General features: G+C 35.0%; 1 protein-coding gene across 4 annotated transcripts; it reads right to left on the minus strand.

Moving 5' to 3' along the window:
• Positions 1–6336: 6336 nt before the first annotated feature.
• On the minus strand, positions 6337–12762 carry LOC18437597 (uncharacterized). Of its 4 annotated transcripts, none has more exons than XM_020669458.2 (4): positions 11898–12762; positions 10451–10662; positions 8291–8421; positions 6337–7590 (listed from the first exon to the last, which is right to left on the minus strand). In XM_020669458.2, exons 2-4 carry the CDS (start codon positions 10550–10552, stop codon positions 6822–6824), a joined length of 1002 nt encoding a protein of 333 aa, XP_020525117.1. In that variant the 5' UTR covers positions 10553–10662; positions 11898–12762; the 3' UTR covers positions 6337–6821. The 4 variants fall into 4 exon arrangements, with proteins under 4 accessions (XP_020525117.1, XP_088703080.1, XP_006847863.1 ...); XM_088846954.1 differs by having other exon boundaries at positions 11813–12762; XM_006847800.4 differs by lacking the exon at positions 10451–10662.
• Between the last annotated feature and the right edge of the window lie 6143 nt (positions 12763–18905).

The raw sequence follows: 18905 nt of genomic DNA on the forward strand, positions 1-18905 counted from the left end.
ACCATGACATGGACACAGGTGTCTGACTTCATTGCATGTCCAGTGTTCAGACGCAGTGGCCAATATTGAGACATACGAAGACATGCCATACAATAATTATCTTATAACAAAATTAAGAGATCATATAATAAATAGTTAATGTTAATTACACTTACACGTGGTAGACTGCACAAACATGCACAAGATGTACCCCAGCCTTGAGCTCTAGTACTTTCCATAGGGTCCACCATGTCTGGAGTTATTGACACGGTATCCAGATGTCGAAACGTGTAGCTACAGCAGTAATTGAGTTTCTCGGTATTGGGTAAACATCAATGAGGGTTGCTATTAGCAAGAGCTTGCAATCTGTCCTGGGAGGTCCCAATCAAAGACAAGTACATCACACTCTCCATCACTCTGCTCTTCCGCACTCTTAGTGAAGTAACATACTAGCATGAAGAGTTTGTGAGGTGGTCCCTCATCAATCATTGGCCCACCATATTAAAAAGAAAATTAAAATTAATTAGGTTATTATTAGTGCATCAGCATATTTTTTAGTCCATAAATTTAAAAGATTCTTGTTGTGGGAGTTTAGGAAAAATATTGGTTTGGTTTTTATGGCGAATAGTAAATCATGGAATTTTAGTACATGAATAAGTTGCTGATGAAATAATAGTATATAGGCGTTTGACTTGGGTCCCAAACTTGTTCTTATGATGATTCTAAATTCAAAATTCACGAATGTTTATACCCTTCAGTAGCTTAATGTACAGTTGCTCCATTGTGCAAAAGACATGGTTAGAGGGATTTTCTTGACCCATAATTTGGGCTCCCAAACTACTGTTCTCAAGAAAGAAAAAGGATTTAGAGTTCCTAAACACTTAGATCTGACTGTCCAAAAAAAGACAGCATGCGTTCAATCTCCGGACATGATTTTTTTCAGGTTGATTTAGATCCATGTATTTAGTTCTCCCTTTTTTAAGGCTGGCCTCTAGGATGAGTAGGTTACGTCCCCCAAGATTTGCCCTAGGGAGACCAAAGTTCCAACTTGCTCCTGTAGGAGCATATAATCCTTCCGGTAGACAATTTAGAATTCGGTATCATTATTTTTTGCAGTCTTCAGTTTCATTTGATCACATTGAGTTGTATCGACTGAAGTAATAGGATAGGTTTTTAGATTACTGTGGCGTTATGATTGTGATTCTATTGTGGAGCTTTATGGACTGAAATCGGTGGCAAAGGTATAGAAGTGGATCCCTCTTTAATAGCCAATCGATTACATTGAAGAGGACAACACAGAGACACAGAGAGAGAGATCAAATGAGTATTTTAGTGAGATGTTGGCCACTGATGACTCTCTCTCTTTCTCTCTGTAGTCTTTTCATGTGTCATGGCATCACATCACGTTGAAACTTAGATTACCAGCAAAGCATGTGCATCTGTTTTGCTTAACATAGTGAAGTAGTTGGTAGTGATGTGAAGCAACTCTTCACTAGGCGTAATGCTCTCTTAACATGAGCCCTACAAGAGCACTTGAGCTACTATTGTTCATGTTTTCTCTTGCAATTGAAACATGATGTTATGAATATGGACCAGTATTTGGTGTGTGAGTGGGAGACGCATGCGTTCCCCTGGCTTGCAAAGGATTTAGGGGAAAATAAATTCGTACCATATTTTTGTAAATGGTGTGGTTGGTATAAGGTTGTGACCTTAACCAATCAAATTAAGGCGCACTGCCAAGTTTTATAAAATCTCAAACTACAAAAATGGTTCAAATCAAGTAGATCTATAAACATTTGAAAATCTTAAAAATAGCCGGTCCAGAAAATGTGTTGTAAGATATACTGTTTAGGACTTGAAATCTTTTATTCTTTTCATATTCATACATATTGATTCTGAGATGATCAATTTGAGGGTTTTCTAACATTAGAATAACTTTTTATAATAGATTTTTTGTCTGCACCTTAACTCTACATTCTAAGTTTGCAACCTTACATAAACTATTTCCCATCTGTAAGTTCATGATTTGAGTTCCATATATCTTTGAATAACAAATAATTAAGATTAATGGTCCGGAAAAAAGAGGAATCCTTTTTATAAGGTTCAAATATTAAAAATTATCACTTTTAATTGTGATTTTCACTTTTAATTGTGGTTTGTCTTGTATGAATTTTTGGATCCAAAATTCAATGAACCAGCGTATGCTCCGGCACTCCTAAACCCTACATTATAAATCTAATTTCGATGCATTACATTAAGAGAAATAATCATAACAAGCTCACAATGTGGCTTATTTTTTAGTTTCCAAGTAAATCGCATTTGTGCTTGTTGCTTGGTTTATATCAGTAATTCAAAACATGGATCAGTGGGGTAGATCGTACAGACCCTTGTTTGATTGTTGGATTGATGATCCAGATTGGCCCAAATCAATGATTCAGAAAACATAAAAGAATACAATATATAAAAATTAAAATAGGGGTTTACATGTGGGGGAATTGAGAGAACTTCATAAACATTATAAAAGCTTTAAAAAAAATAAAAATTGAAAAGTAAGGCTAGGACCTATATCATTCCATAACTGATTTGATTCTAATTGAGTCTCCATCCGGATTGGCAATCTGGATCGGGAATTACTGGTTTGTAACACACTATGCGTATATGCACAATTTGTCTTGAAACGCCGTGTGTATCAATTATTTCTTTATCGTATGAACCATCCAAAATAAATTTATTTAAACATTTATTTCGAGCCTACACTTAAAAGGTGAGTACTGGTCTTGTATGTTTTGGAGTCAACGTGTCTGCTACCAAAAAAAACTGAAGTATGTATCCACTTAGAAAGGAAAGAGTTTTAGTCAAAGTATCAATCTTGTACTATACAAGTGAGGTGTTCCTCAAAAACCTAGTGGGAAAAGGTTGTTTGGATTTTTGTAAAGGGTGTGGTTTCTGTAAGGTTGCAGCCTTAAACCACCTTCAAATTTATCATAATATGTAATTTTGGTGTAGATCTATAAACGTATGAAAATCTCAAAAATGGATGGTCTAGATAATGTGTTGCAAGATGCACTATTTCTGAGACTCCAAAATCGTTTCTTTTTTTTTCATATGCATACATTTCGATGTCAAGATGATCAATTAGAGGGTTTTTCAACATTTTCCGATGGATTTTTGAGGTGCATCCATAATTCTGCATTTAAGTTTGCAACCTTATATAAACTTTTTCCTTTTGTAAATCCTCCAATTGATTGTTTTTACTTCAAGATGCATGGTACTAAAAGGAAAAAATATTCCGTAAGTCTTTAAAATCGTGCATCTAACTATTATTTAGATGGTCCATTTTTAAGATCGCGAGTGTTAATAGATCTTCTTGCATTGTGCCCTTTAAAGCTTTAAATTTCACAAGTAGGGATGAAAATGGATTTTTTACACTATCTGAAGGGTTTTCATCAATAGAATCGCGTATTCCATTAGGGTTTAAAAGAAATTTTACTTTCTATTTTCCCTTGAGATTGTGCACAATGAGTTGATGAGAAATGGTGTTTCGAGCACAAAGGTCACAATCATGAAAGGTTGTTTGAAGTGAAACTTGAACCCTTTACTGTATTTTATCGTACGTATGATTTTATGTTACAATCCCAATCTGCTTAATTTCACATCTCACAACTCACAAGGGTGAGTTTTTGTCTCAAAACAAATGGTCTTATTATGCATTTTTTGTAATTTTTCTTTGTTGAATGCAAAAAAAAATTGGAAAAAAGACGGACCTCCCTCTCTAAAATTATAATTTGAAATATTCCCCTGGTCCTGTAATAACCCCTCAAGTCAAACAAAAAAGATGTTTAAGCTGGTTTTCACCTTTTTTTTTTATTTTTTATTGTCCAATTACAAAATTTACCCTACTTTTTTTGATAATCTCATAATAAACATTGAACTTGTGATGCTACTTTTAACTTACTTTGAGATTCATGAAATGAGAGAGATAGTATTAAGGAAACGTTGCTAGAGAGAGGAGGAAGTGGGTCCTCGGTGAGGAAGAAAGAGAAAAATTAACTTTTTTAGGATTTAGATAACATGGTGATTAAGAAAAAAAAAAAGAAGATAATTTAAACAATGGAAAAAGTAAGGAGGGGGCTAATCGTCTTCTTATGTTCGATTTGAGGGGTTCTATAGAATATTTGTAAGTTCAAGGGGTTTTTGGGATTACAATTTTAGAGAGAGGGGTTTGGTCGTTTTTTCCCAAGAAAAGAAAAGAAGGTGTCAGAGAAAAAAAAAAAAGGTATCAGAAAGGAGGTGCAAGGTTTTTGGATCATGCTGTGTGCAAGTTGGTAAAAGCAAAGTGGGTATACATGCACCACCATCTCTTGGCACGGAATCTAATTTGAGGTGAAACGCAATGGATACACATATTCCCTAAATTTGTAATATCAAGAAACCTATAGGTCTGCCCCCTTTAAAATGATCAGGAAAACAAAGAACTCCTTTGCATCTTAATTGGCCGGAAAAGAAAAATGACCAGCACAACATTTCGGTATTTATTTATTTAAAATCTGCGAGGAAAAGTAAGTACTTTACCTAAAATTAGGATGATGTTGCACCCTGCTACCTGATGTCACCGTGGCCACATATGTCTTGAGCATGTTCCCAAGCTTCTTTACTTGTTCAAGCCGTGTATAGGTAATGGAAGGCATAGACGAGCATATGTGAACTCTCTTAAAAATTGAATGGGCCTTTAAGTGTCGAAAAGTATAATTTTTTGGGTAGTTAGAAGGCGTGCATTCTTAAAGATGCATTTGGATAAAGATAAAGTATTTATTAAAAAGTTGAATCAAAATTTTATGATTATGCATTTGAAATCGAGTTTTTAGAAAAAGGTCTACATCATAAGGAGATGCAAATTAGAAAGTAAGTTACCCAAAATTTCCACTTTGTAAAGTACCCCAGAAGCTGTCCCTTCCTAATCTGTACTCTTGACTGCCAATATCCCCACCCAAAAATGTGGTTTCATATATGCAAAATAGGTTCTTCCTCAAGAAAAATAATTATGTCAAATAGATATACCCACAAAGTTATCCCTTGACATATAGAGTAACTGAAAATCAATGGACATATATATGCACAGAGGAGATGCACAAATAGTACCAAGAGATGTAGATAAGCAAGTTTCCACAAGGACTCCTGAGACCGGGGCACATGAGCAACCATGGAGATATAAAGATTTTAGATGTGTCTATATTTGGGAATCTGAACACTAAGATCATTGTATATATAATGAATAAACAATTTCATGATGGATACAATTTGCAATATAAAGCTTGATACTGCATTTTTTTTGCCTTCTAATTTTCCTAAGCTCTCTCCCTCCCACGCACACATGCTGAGTATATTACTTAATGAGAAATATTAGATTTATCCCTAAACACATCCAGTGAATCAAACTCTATACCTAACTAAAAAAACATCGCCAAATTCTTTCTCAAAAATGCCGAGTAAATAAGACTCCAATATTCAGTTTACCTAATTTAAAAAAATGACCAAATTCTTTCTAAAAAATGCTGAGAAAATAAGACACCAATATTCAGGATTACAAAGCTTTTTTTTAAAAAAAAAATGTTAAACCGGAGGATTACGAATCTGTTATTTAACATTAGTAATAGTTATTACTTTTTCAACAAAGTGAAGGTAATTTAGCATTAATTATTTCTAACATTTGTAATACAAGATCCTGACAAAGAATAACTAAAAGGTTATAATTAAAGAATATTAACAGTTGAAAATCCCGACATAATAAATTAGAGAGCAATGATCCTATAGGACCCTCTTCCGCCCATGTGTAGGACCCCAAAGAATTACTGGTAAATTTGACACGATCTTTTTGGATCCTTAAAAAAGTTATCAAATAGGTGTAAAACTGGATTTTTTTAAATATCCGTGTTATATTTAACACAAATCCTTCAAGCTCCTACACACATATGGGGAGGGTGGGAAGGGGAGAGTCTTATAGGATCATTTCTCTAATTAAATAGACAAAAGAATATGATTGACCTCGAGCATCTTCGAATGCACACGTCACTAGCTAGTATATAAAAGCATTGTTTCAGGCCAAGCATATTTCATGTTTCAGTTTTTTCCCAATAAATAACATTTTTTTCCATTGAATGGGGTATTGGGGTACATATACTTGTGCTTATACCAGTCATGGGTCATGAACTGGGTCACTTCATGGTTCAGATTTTCCAAACCTGCCTTGGAACCCTGCCTGTCAAAAAGAACAAAGACGCAGAAATCGATCTTTCCGAGACCAAAGCATCACATGTTGAAGTCACCACCAAAACATAAATAATGTCCCATAAAGAGCAATTTTCCGAAGCAATAAAACACAACAACAATGCATTATTGGGGTTTGCATAAAGCACCATTTTCCAAAGTAGTGCGAATGGCACATTTAAATCAAAACAATGGGCTTTGAATAAATACAAAAAAGATAAAAAGGAGAATTGCACGATAATATAATAAACAACTAATCATTCATTCCTATAACCACAGCATGAAATAGTGGTTGAGAGTAGTAACATGGCAGCAACCCAGACCATAAAACATTTACCTTTTGGCACTCTCCATTGTTTCATCCATACTCTTGCTCCGAAGAGATGCTGTTGAGCTCGCTTATTACCCACTTTCGATGCAAAAGCTACGCTGTAAATTGGAAGGCCCAACTCGTTCTCGGCAAGTAACCTTCCTCGTGTGAATTTGAATGAATTGAATCTCTTGTTTCCAGATCATGCTTTTAAACTGTGTACATACAGTATATGCACTAACTATACCAAACATGCCTAGGGCAACAGCTAGTCAAGAGCCGCCTTGCTCCTCCAACCCATGGGCTTGGGAAGCCCATCAAAAATGGGCCTCGCAATGGTTGCCGCAGAGAGAGACTGGAAATCGGGCTTCAAGGCCCGCTTAGGGCCCCCCAGCCTAAGGGGCGAGACGTTATCTTGGTCCTGCAAATTCGATGTGCTTGAGGACTTGCGCACCGCACCAAAGCCATCGGCCATAAACGAGTCACCAAAGGGCAAAGCATTCACATGAGCCCCATCCCCATCCCTTAAGTTAGAGGAAGAGGCCCTATTGCGCCTAGGGGCTGGACTCACCTTAGATGGAGGTGCATCCCCCACAAGGGTACTCTCAGTCTTTTGCCGCCTTCTTACTGACTTCTCGCCTGATCTCTCACTCTCTGAGTCACCGGCTCCTGACATAGGGACATCCTCCGGCAATAACCCATTACTCTCAGGCAAGAACCCATTGATGAGGCTCCTGGACTTCCGATGCTTGTTAACAGGGAAATCGAAGGGTAGAGACTGCGGCTCATCCTCTAAAGACTTGCCTCGACTGCTGCTTCCTGTTTTGTAAGTGGCCATCTCCATGCCCTCATTATTGGTATAATTGCTATTTGCTTTGGAAAGTGAGAGGCCATAGTAGCCTTGTAAGCTGCTCATGGCTGGAGAGACTCTTCTTTGTTGTGGAAATTTGAGCTTGAGCGACTGGACTAGCTCAGCAACATTACTGCTATGACCGGCTTTTGGCCGGCGTTGTTGGGTCGGACCTCCTGTTCCATTACTGCAATGGAGTTTCAAATGGGCTGATTAGCTCAGTTTCCCCTATGATTATTATGACATCAAGTAGCTCAGCATGATGAAGTGGAGACGGGGAGAGCGGAGAGTATGCAGAAAATATGCCGTAATCCAATGGAACCATTGAAATGATTTGAGGGTGATGGAGATGGAGAGGAACCCGCCAAAAGTTGACAAAACATAGCGTTCATTTTCATGTAAGTAACAAAGCAAAATTTTCATTCACTACTGCCATATACATCAGGTCCAAGTTTGTTTTACAAGCCCCTAGACTGCTACACTAACGTAATATTATAAATTTGTTTCAAAGAAATGGACTACTAGTGGGGAGTCCCACCTGAAACCCATCCAATTAAAAATACAACAAGATAAAATATGCATCATTTGCCAATACGTTGTTGGCAGGCACTTCATGTGTGTGTGTGTGTGTGTTATGGTTATTGCAAGAAATCATCTTTGGGAATCTCCATTAACAACAAACAAAAGATTACCAGCACAATGACAATGAAGAGAAATCCAGAGATTAGAGAATGGCGAGATATTACCATGTGTTAAAGAATAATAAATTTCTAACATTAGCCAGCAACATTAGAGATTTTAAACTAATTTTTTATTGTGAAATACAGATTTTCAAGAACAACCAAACACAATAATTGAGTTTTGCGATGACACAAGAAAAATTGTACCTCAGACTATTGGAACCATTTGACACGATAGGAGATGGCGGATGCCGCCCAGGTAGTGGTATCTGAAGTGATTTATGAGCAAACATCTGCAGATCTGTTACGAGACCGTTCATTCGTTTTATATCAGCTACCTAACACATTAAAAAGAAATTAATGCACCATAAGACAACAAACAGAAATATGCAAGAGAAGTATAAATGTATCCTTCAGATGCATGAACTATCGGATCTTCTATGCAAAAAAGTAACCAAATCAGTCACTAGAAAAGATAGAGAGGAAAAGAAGAGACCACCGAAGAGGCATTGGTTTAAGCTCCAAAACGAATAGATGACAAGGAGAGTGTAGAGAATGCGACACAGGAAGATTCCTTCTGTAGAAGTTACAAGTGCCCATAGAAGCAACCTCCTTATTAACAAATAGGAGGCATCGATGAAGAGAGTAGAAGTTTTACTGAAGAAGGAACAATCCGACACCCTCCAGAGAGGGATGGAAAACAATCCTCGAAAGCCTTAGAGAAAGTACAATTTAGACCCTCCAATGCGAGCCTCTCGGAGGGACCAAGAAGCCTCAAACAAGACCACTGGAGATCTCCTACCACTCATATTCTCAGAGACCGGCCATGTCACATGAGAATAGAACCACGCATGCGGGTGTTGTATCTATGCATCATATTAAAAAAAGAAAAGAAAGCAATCTACGCATGATATGAATTTACCAATCCATGACAAAGGGTCTATATGCGACGTATGCATGAAATGCACGACTATTTTAATGCAAAAATCGAGGTTTCAAAAAAAGCTAGGTGGCCCCTAGGCGAGTGCCGGAACCTTAGGCGCCCTGTTGTACAATTTATATAGATTTATAGTATATATACATATATTTGTGTCAATTTTAGAATTTATTACATTTGAAAATATTGTAACATATTTTTTTATGTACAAAAATATGATATATCGCATGCTGAGAATAAATTTGTACAAAATTCAAACCATACAAAATTTAAAAGTCTAATAGGATATGTATTAATAATAGTCTCCAACTCTCCATATTTCATAATAAGTGAAAAGGTTTAAGAAGGTTCTTCAAACCACAAACAATGCTTTTGATTCTCAAAAACAGGTATAGCTAAGGGATTGAGGGTTTATGGAATTTTTTGGGGGTTGAAAATAACCCCCATAACCTATTGAAACCTCAAAATTACCTCATTTTCCCTATTGGGTTTTTTTTTTTTTTTTTTTAAAAAAAAGCCATGTCCCTGGATGCCCGCCTAGGCACCCAAGTACATCCGCCCATGTAAGGGCCGCCTGGGTCTGGGCGTGTGGTATTTTGGTCAAGGCGGACGCCTCCGGGCAGACCGTTTTTTAAAACATTGGCATAAAATACAAACACATACCATGAACATGTTTTTGTTATATTTGTTGGTTTGATATTTAATGAAAAAACACAATACACATCGTCCACATTTTCGGATATTAACTAATTTTGTGGGGAAGAGTCGAATTTCACAAGACCCACCAAATCAACTTGGCTATTCAACTGAGGCTTCGTACGCCGAGCCATGTAATAATTTGTTCTGACCCAACTATGACACCAATAATTTCTAAATGCACAATTATTTAACTTCTACTTCATATTAGTGATAGCAACCAAATTTTATAAATATCAATTATAAACTGAAAGTCTAAAGGAAGGACTATAACATTCTGCTAATCATAATTTTCTCTTTAAACATTACCCCCCCTCCCGCCCCACAAAAAAAAAAAAAAAAAAACCCAAAACAAAAAAAACAAAAAAAAAGAGTACAAGTAGAAGAAAGCTGGGAACATATAATTTGTATTCTTCAAAATAAAAGAAGTGACAAGTAGAGCATGTAAATGGAATGTCCATATGTAAAAAGCCAAGTATGTACATATTGGATGCCAACTTGGAGATCAACTAGACTGCCAATTGGGAAAATTTAGTAACTTGCAAAAGATAACAAGTTTCAATAGCAACCATCTGACACTGCACACTAAAATTCTTAGGTATGTATATCAGACAGCCTTGAAAAGCTGCACTTCCCCTAAAATGGGTGATATAACTGCACTTCGAACTTTTGAACTAGATATATTCAAAACCTATCCAATTCCTAGAGTATAAGATTGACCAAGTAAACTTTACCTCCACACAGGGTAGTAGTTCTTTCACAACTAAGACCATTGTAGGCTTAGCTTGCCTTGGATAGCCATCCTTATAACAGAAGATGCTTCTACCCAAAAACATCGCTGGTTTAAATACCTCAAAGATTTTAAGTATGGAGTTATTGGCTTTTCTGGTTAAACCAACTCTTCAACCCAGTTGGAATGCTGATATCATCATGATCTCAAAAGCATCTACGTTAGGAAAGTGAGGAAAATTAAAAATTTGGGAAAATACAGGAAATTAGGTAATATTTCACAAGAAAATAAAGCATTAGGAGTATGAAATATATTCTCTAAACTCTCAACAAAAACACATATTTTCTAAAGTAGAAATGCGACAATTTTTCATATATACTTAGCAAATGAGAAAAACTAGGAGTTGGAAATCCCCTCTTTTCTTCAAATAAGAAAAATTATTTTTTCTCAGGGAGGATTTTAGGGATCTCCCCCCCACTCCTAACAAAAGAATCATATAGCAATTGGGGGCCGGTTTGATTAGTTTGACAGATACATCTATTTTTTTTTATATATTTTTACAGATTTATTTTGAACTATACTGTTCCCAGTTTACTGTCCCATACAACAATCCAGTCTGTTTAACAAATAAGCCCAATCTCATATTGCAATGATGTCCAATAGAAAATCAACATCAGATATTGCACTGTAATTTCCACTACGGAGGCTCTTTAATGAGTGTTGTAATTGATCCACAACTCCAAATTTTGTTACATACACATAGAGACTTTTGTTACATATACATAGAGCTTACAATGTATACCAAATTTTTGCCCAGAAAACAGCCAGCTATTTATTCAAATAAAAACGATATTTATTGGCAATTAATATAATGAATGTTGAAAAGTATTGCCATAAATGTCAACCATCAGAAAGAAAGTAAAGAGGGAAACTGAAATAAATGGATGGGATTCTCAAATTGTTGTATATTATTTTGAATATTAAATCCGTCTCAGTCTGGCTCTAAATAATGCAGTTTCGTACCCATGATCAATAAATTATGCATGTCCATGGTGTAAAAACAGTGCTAAATCACTTGAGTTGTGGATACATAGCCCACAAAACTCCATCCACAACAGTTAAAAAAAGAAAGATAAGTAAAAATCCACGGTTCTATGAAAGATTATCATATAAATCAGTAAAAAGTAACATAGTTCCCCCAACAACTGCAAATATCCCACAGACAGTTTCACAGTCTTAGATATCAAAACATAAACTTTATGAACATCTGGAAATGAAATCTAAACAAAAGGCAGCAATCATGAAGGCACCTAAACAAATCATGCATCATTTCACAAATTGTTACAGCAATTCATCAAGCACTTACCTCGACTCCATACTTGATCGCCACACCGGCTAAACAAATCATGCATCATTTCACAAATTGTTACAGCAATTCATCAAGCACTTACCTCGACTCCATACTTGATCGCCACACCGGCGAGAGTATCCATTTTCGAGATGTGATGCTCTATATAGTTTACTCCTGAGGAAGACATGATAGCAGATGAATTGGAAGGCACAGCCATGAACCTCTTATCCAAATCTCTAACACCATTCCCTTCTAAATCACTATCATGATAAGAGTGAGTACTTCCATGTCTTCCATTTTGAAAAGAAAAATCCATGGCTAAATTAATGAAATCCAAATATCAATCACTCGATCCTCATCAGAGAAAACCTAAAATTCTCCCAAATATGAAAATTTAATCAGATGATCAGAAAAAACTACTGGTCAACCAGAGTCACTAGAAAAATAGAACCCTGCATTATCCTGGTAAATCAACAAATTGCACCAATTATATCAGTAATTTCACGAACCATACAATTCTCCACACTGATCAGAGCCACACGATTGCAAGTCAAGCCCTCAAGTCACCAGATCAACGACCTCACACCTAAAAACCTTCCATTTTCTATTTCAGCACGCATTCCTACACAAATGCCTTCATATCTCAAGGAATCCAAAAGGCACACCAAAATGATAATGGCGCCAATCTTAGAGGGAATATAACTCTAAATCAAGAAAAAATCAAGCTATTAGAGAGAAAACCCTAACCCCCTGTATCTATAGCTTCTAATTTCATCAATGAAGCCAAAAAAGTCATCAAATGTAGCAATCGCGCCAACTGCACAGGGATCAACCCCTAAATCATAGAAAAGAATTCGAGATACAAGGAGACAAAACCCTAATTCCAGGATCTAGAGATTTCTCTTTTTATTTTTGCCTCGAAAAGCCTGCAACGGAAGAGGGAAGAAACCTGCAATTTCAGAGTCGGAAAATAATCGATGAAACGTGCTTATATAGTAACCACAGAGGGGTTTAGATTTAACCATGGTTATTTTGAGACGGGTTTCGGACGATTTCCCCACGTGGGAGCCTATGAGTGGTTCTTTGAGTTCTCCTTTCTTTGATGTTTTATTCCCTGCTTTTGCACTTTTAAAAATAATGAAGATTTATTCAACAACCCCTACTTTCTTAGTAAATGACTAAAATCTCCTTCAACACTTTTTAAATACCCAAAAGAACCTTCATGAAAAAATACATTTCCTTCATCAACAAATAAAGAAAAAAAAACATTTTAGGCTTATTAAAAAATATTAGATTTGATTTTTTAGCCCTAAAAGAAGGATTACAAATGATTTCATTGCTTTGAGCCCTAAAAGAAGGATTAGGAATAATTTTATTGTTCTTTCTTTTAGCATTTGTTGAAAAATATGTTGAAGGAATTTGTTATAGAAAAAATAACCTAGAATAAAATAAGGAAAAAGATTATATATTGTTGCAACCATAAAATGTAGAATCACATATGCACTTCAAAAATCTATCAAAAATGTTGTTTTAATGTTGAAAAAAACACTCTAATCGATCATCTCGACATCGGGATGTATGAATATGAAAAAAAAGTTTGAGTCCCAGAAATAGTGCATCGTGCAACACATTATCTAGACCGTCCATTTTCAAGACTTTCATATATTTATAGATCTACTTAATTTTAACTATTTTTGGAATTTAAAATTTTTTAATTAGGTATAAAAATGATTTTAAGATAATACTAAGAATTTTTTACAGCAAAATTAAATGTTATGATAAAATTTTAAGATGCGCCTTAATTGGATTGTTTAAGGTTGCAACCTTATAGAAACCGCACCCATAAAATAAAACAGTTTCCATGTCCATTCTAGATTTAAAGAAAAATATTTTAATTTGAGTGAATGTTTCTTTTGTTAGTTTAGGATTTTTGATAAAATTCTAGTGTGTAAAGTTAGTTTATAGATAAGAAATGTAGAGAAGAAAATCTCTATTATAAAAATATTTTTTTGTTAGCATGTGAGATCTAATGGGTTCACCGAATAGTTTGAGATATTTGTCAAATTGCCAATGTGCATGTAAAAAAGGTTTTGATTTCTATCTTTTGTTTGTAAATAAATGGTTAATTGCCTATTCAACAACTAGTTGCTTTCTTAGTAGTTATTTTATTGTATTTTAAAATGCAAAGCCCTACATCTCCTTTCTTTTTCTACACTAAGCCTCCTTTCTTTTTCTATACAACTGTTATCTGAAGCGAATTGGCCATTGAACGATTTGGCGTTTGATCTAATCAAAATTGACATGATCGCCAATCAAACCAGTTGGATTAGAATTTAAAGAAAATGGGTAAGTAATAATTTTAAAAAATAAAATACATTAAGAGAAATCCCTAAGTTTTTTTTAGCCATTACATCTAATCTAAAAGCACCTGCAACCCAACCAAAATTATTTAACTATAGTTTTGACTAGTATTCAAAAAAACTCAAGCTTTTTGTTTTGAATTAGACAGGCTAAGGCACTAATAAGCTAATAGGATTGGCCGATCTAGTTTGATTCAATCAAATGCGGCTTTTATCGATATTATTTATATAAATTACTTTATCTAAAGGTTTTAAAATTAGTCAGACTAAAACATAATATATGAAATACAAATTTAGTCATAGTTAGAGTAAAAACGGGGAAGTAGTTAAGATTGATGGTCAAAAATGCCTAAAAGAGAGTATTTTTGTTATCTTTGATCAATAATCCATGAAAATGAAGAGATTGAAGAAAATGACACACATAGAGTTAGAGTCGGGTGGGCGAAATGGAGATGTGCAACTAGATATTTATGTGATCGTCGAATACCAATGAAGCTAAAGGGAAAGCTCTATAGGACAGCTATGAAACCAATTTTGCTTTATAAGATGCAATGTTGGTCGGTTAATAAACTACATATCTATAAGATGAGTTTAGCAGTGATGAGAATGTTGAGATGAACGAGAGGCAAGAGATAGAGTTCAAAATGAATAATATGTGAAGGAACTTCGGGGTGGCTCCAAATGAGAGCTAAAGAAGATTAGGAGTGATTGTGACCTCCTTATAATAAATGATCCCATTGTATATAATCCAATTAAAATTGATCAATCTTTGTAAGACCTCAATCAAGATATTATATATGAATCTTTTATATTTTTAATTCTTAATTTTTTTGTAAGCTCCCTCAAGATAATGGATATTCGGACCATAAACAATGTTGAAAATAAAGATAGTAACCCAGGAAAAAGAACACAGCAATAAAGGATAGAGGTGCTCACGGCTCAGGTATTGTAGAAAAAGGTTTGGGGTTTCTATTTGGAAAATTTTAATGGTTTCGAAATTGGTGGGAATATTAGGCACGCACATGGCTTGCCTGGGCACACGTCCACTGGTGCACAGAAAGAAGTTCAGGCTTCTACCAGGGTTTTAGAGCCTGACACACAAGTTTAGAAAATGAGAGAGAGAGAAAGAGAGGTGTCCAAATATTTTATTTTTTCTCTTTTGAGCGATTCTTGATATTTAGAGAGAGATATAAGTAAGGGCCATTCTTTTGGTTTCCTCCAGTCATATGGACAGAGATGCAACTACTGCCTATTCTATTTGTTTGTGAAAAATATATGTAAATATTTTATCTTCTCTTGGTTTACTTGAGAGTGAGATAAATTGCAACTAGTGTTTTTTTTTTTTTCTTTCAAAGTAAATTAGCAGGAGAGGGATCTTCGACCTATGATAGGAATGGAATCAAAGATGTTATGTAATGGTACTATACCACTATGACCTAATCCATTGCTGAGTGATTATTCTAACAGTCTCCTAAACTATCAGGAAAAGAGAGAGAACTAGAGATGCAACTAGTGGCTTGACAACCATATATAGAGTGAGCTAACTAGAGATGCAATTAGTGGTTATTCTCTTGGTTGCCTTTACAACTATAGAGATCGAAAATTCTAGATGCAACTCGTGGATGCCTAAAAAAATAATGGAAATCAACATTGATCATGTACATTGGTTGGTTTGTAGGATGTGTGTTAGATTGAATCTGAGCCGTCTTACTTACAATGTTTAATAGCCCAATAGGATTACAGACAGTTTGCACACACACATATAGAGAGAGAAGTAGTGGTTATTTTTTTTGGTTTTTTTTTCCCTTCGAAAACAATATACTCTGGTTAGAGCAAACAATGTGTTTGCATTCTTAGGCGGTTGACCCACTTTAGTAGGATTTTCCTGATTAGATGCTCTAGAATCCTCTTATTAAAGTTACCAAAAATGAGGAAAGGATTTTGAGATTGTTTAAACGTAGGGATCTAGTGTTGACTCAAGCACTCCCCAATCTATGTTGGTCACAAATTCCTCGGTGTTAGCCCTCGAAATGAGGAAAAAAGAAAAAAACAAGAAGAATTGGGAAGTGGAGGTTTATATCTTAGGTCCTAGCTAACCAAAGCAATTCTGAGTCAGCTCGCTCGTTTTTTCAACCAATTTGAAAATTGACTTATATATCGCTATAAAAAAAAAGAATTACATACAATGAGACTATTTATTATTATTATAAAGATGTCACAATTGCTACTAGCCATTAGATATCAAATTGGATAGATCAAGGTGTGTCACAAAGTTTGAAAAAAAAAATTTAACTTTAAATCTAATCAATGACACACTCGTAACCATTTGATTTGAAATTTGACAAAAAATAAATGATCTCTTCATATACTTTTCCATAAAACACAAGCAAGACGATTTCTATGCAAAATCTAGGGTCCCGAAAAAACCACCCTTCTCCAGCTTTTTGCCAAAGGAAGCAATTGTACATTTGCTCCCAATGGGCATATAATCTTTGCCTTTTTTTCCACATTATTTATACTTGGAAATACAATGCGGTCAATGCAATGGAAACATGTCTCACTATCATGGAATAGTCTTTTCTAGAGGGAAGATACTCGTATATTAGTTATATATCATATAAGCCATTTATAATAAAGTGTGAATCCTAAGGTTTGGCATCTTCTTCACTTGTCTTTGGAAGTTTGAAACCGAGTGGTGGGAAGATAGCCCTTCAAGTCAAATGGGGGTCCTCATATTTTAATGCCTTTCTAAAATTACTAAAATTATTTTAAGCAATATTTCTACTATATACACCCCCCAACATGGGTGGAAATATTAATTATCTCTAATACCCCACCAGAGAATTTGGGTGCAAATAGCAAAAATATACGTTAGGATGGTGATCTCTTGTGCTGAGAATTTTAATTTGGAAGTTGAGAGTTCTATTTTTTGGGGACAAATTTATGTGAATAAACTATGATCAATTGCTAATTTCTAAAACCTGTAACTAGCCTTGGATTTTAGATGGAGGTCAACCCTAATATTTCTTTTATTTGAAATATAGGTGCCCAAACTCTCCAATTTCTAAAGGGTGTGGTTCATATAAGGTTGAGGCCTAAACAATTAAAGTAAATCGCATATTTAAAGAGTGCTGAAATATGTTCTTTGAATGTGAAATTTTTACGGTGGATTGGAAATTTATTTTTTATTTCTAATTATAAATTTTATAGATTAAAAAATAGTGTAAATTGAGTAGATCTACAAAAAGTGAAAATCCTGAAAATTTACGATCTAGATAAGTCAAACATCTTGAAGTCGAGATGGTCAAATTTAGGGTTTTTCATAATCTAAACAACCTCTTCTAGTAAAGTTCGTGATGTGCACCTTAATTTGATTGTTTAGGGCCTCACCCTTGTATAAACTTCTCCCATTTCCAAATGAATATTCATACATTCCATTAATAAGAAATCTAGTTAATTTGGAGCATGATGGTTAAAAATGAGAAAATTAATTGGGGATTACATCCAATTAGAGTCTTAATTTTCGCACACAAACGTCAAGAACACTGCAAGTCATCGTATATTAAAGCAAACCCAAGGTGTCATTTCTTGAATCAAGGATAGTTTTTTCACAATTCAAGCTAACTTTATGCTCAGAATGAAAGAAGAACTCGTGTGATCTAGCCGGAGCCTATAATACTTTTTTTTTTTCTTTTCAATTATTTTTTTTTCTTTTCTTTTCTTCACGGTCTATATCACTAACAAGAAGTCATTTTACAATATAACAACTTCAAATAAAATAAAATAGAATAATACAATACGATCTCAAGAGCTTGAAGTCATTGAAAACCACATTTTTCATTAACAAAGAAATGGCACAAGCTATGCTTGAGAATAAAAGATATAATAAATAAATATAGAAGAAACAAAAGAGGGTGTTGGAGAATATCTCAACTAGGCTTAATACACCCACGCTGAGTATCTTCCTTCTGATGGTGCTCTAGATCTTTAATTGGTCTCATGATTTCTCCTTCTTATGGCAAAACCCAAACAATGCACATGTATCTCAATCTAGAACCACCCACTTAAAGCATCAATGTTTAAAAAGGCCTTTGGCTTGATCCTTATGAGGGATAGAAATCAAGAAATGATGGAGAAAACTACTAGTTAGGGATGATCCATTTGCTGCTCATAAAATTACATACCCAAAACCTAGCTTGATTTAAAACTCATGCGCGAATCAAGCTTAACCTAGCTTAGCTTGGGCGTACCCCCCTTGGGATAGTTTGTGAGAGAGAGAGATTAAGTAAGGTAAGGTGGGGTGTGGCCCCTTTGGTTTCTTGGAGAGAGAGAGATGGAGGTAGGCTAAATTGGGATGTGGCCCCTTAGGTTTCTTAGAGAGAGAGAGAGAGTAACCTATGTGGGGTGTGCCTCTTAGAGAGACTAGAGAGAGAGAGAGATTCTATTTTAGAGAGAGTAGAGTAAGTAAGAGGTGTAGAGACAAGGGAAGAGAATAATCTCTTTTATAGATTTTTTATACATTAGGATTTGCCATAACATCATAAGAGCAAATCTTGACCGTTGATCTAAGGATAATTGTGTAGTGAGAGATGTGAATCATCCATTCCTTAGATCAACTATCAAGATGCTAAAGAAGATGCTAGAACCATATCCTCGTCTTCCCAAACATATTCCCATCAAATAAGTTAATAAGAAAATTATCTCTTTACTTTCTCTATTAGTAAATATTCATTCTTTATTTTTAAAAT

Source organism: Amborella trichopoda, chromosome 9 (assembly GCF_054954075.1).
Source record: "Amborella trichopoda isolate Santa Cruz 75 chromosome 9, AtrichopodaSantaCruz75HAP2 v2.0, whole genome shotgun sequence".
Lineage (NCBI taxonomy): Eukaryota > Viridiplantae > Streptophyta > Magnoliopsida > Amborellales > Amborellaceae > Amborella > Amborella trichopoda.

Bases quoted from the DNA above. Each gene is read 5' to 3' on its own strand.
- LOC18437597 (XM_006847800.4), bottom strand. From the start codon at position 12,113: ATGGATTTTTCTTTTCAAAATGGAAGACATGGAAGTACTCACTCTTAT. The intron at 8,422-11,897 runs GTAAGTGCTTGA...TTAATGTGTTAG, and splicing joins CGATCAAGTATGGAGTCGAG to GTAGCTGATATAAAACGAAT. The intron at 7,591-8,290 runs GTACAATTTTTC...ACTCCATTGCAG, and splicing joins AATGGTTCCAATAGTCTGAG to TAATGGAACAGGAGGTCCGA.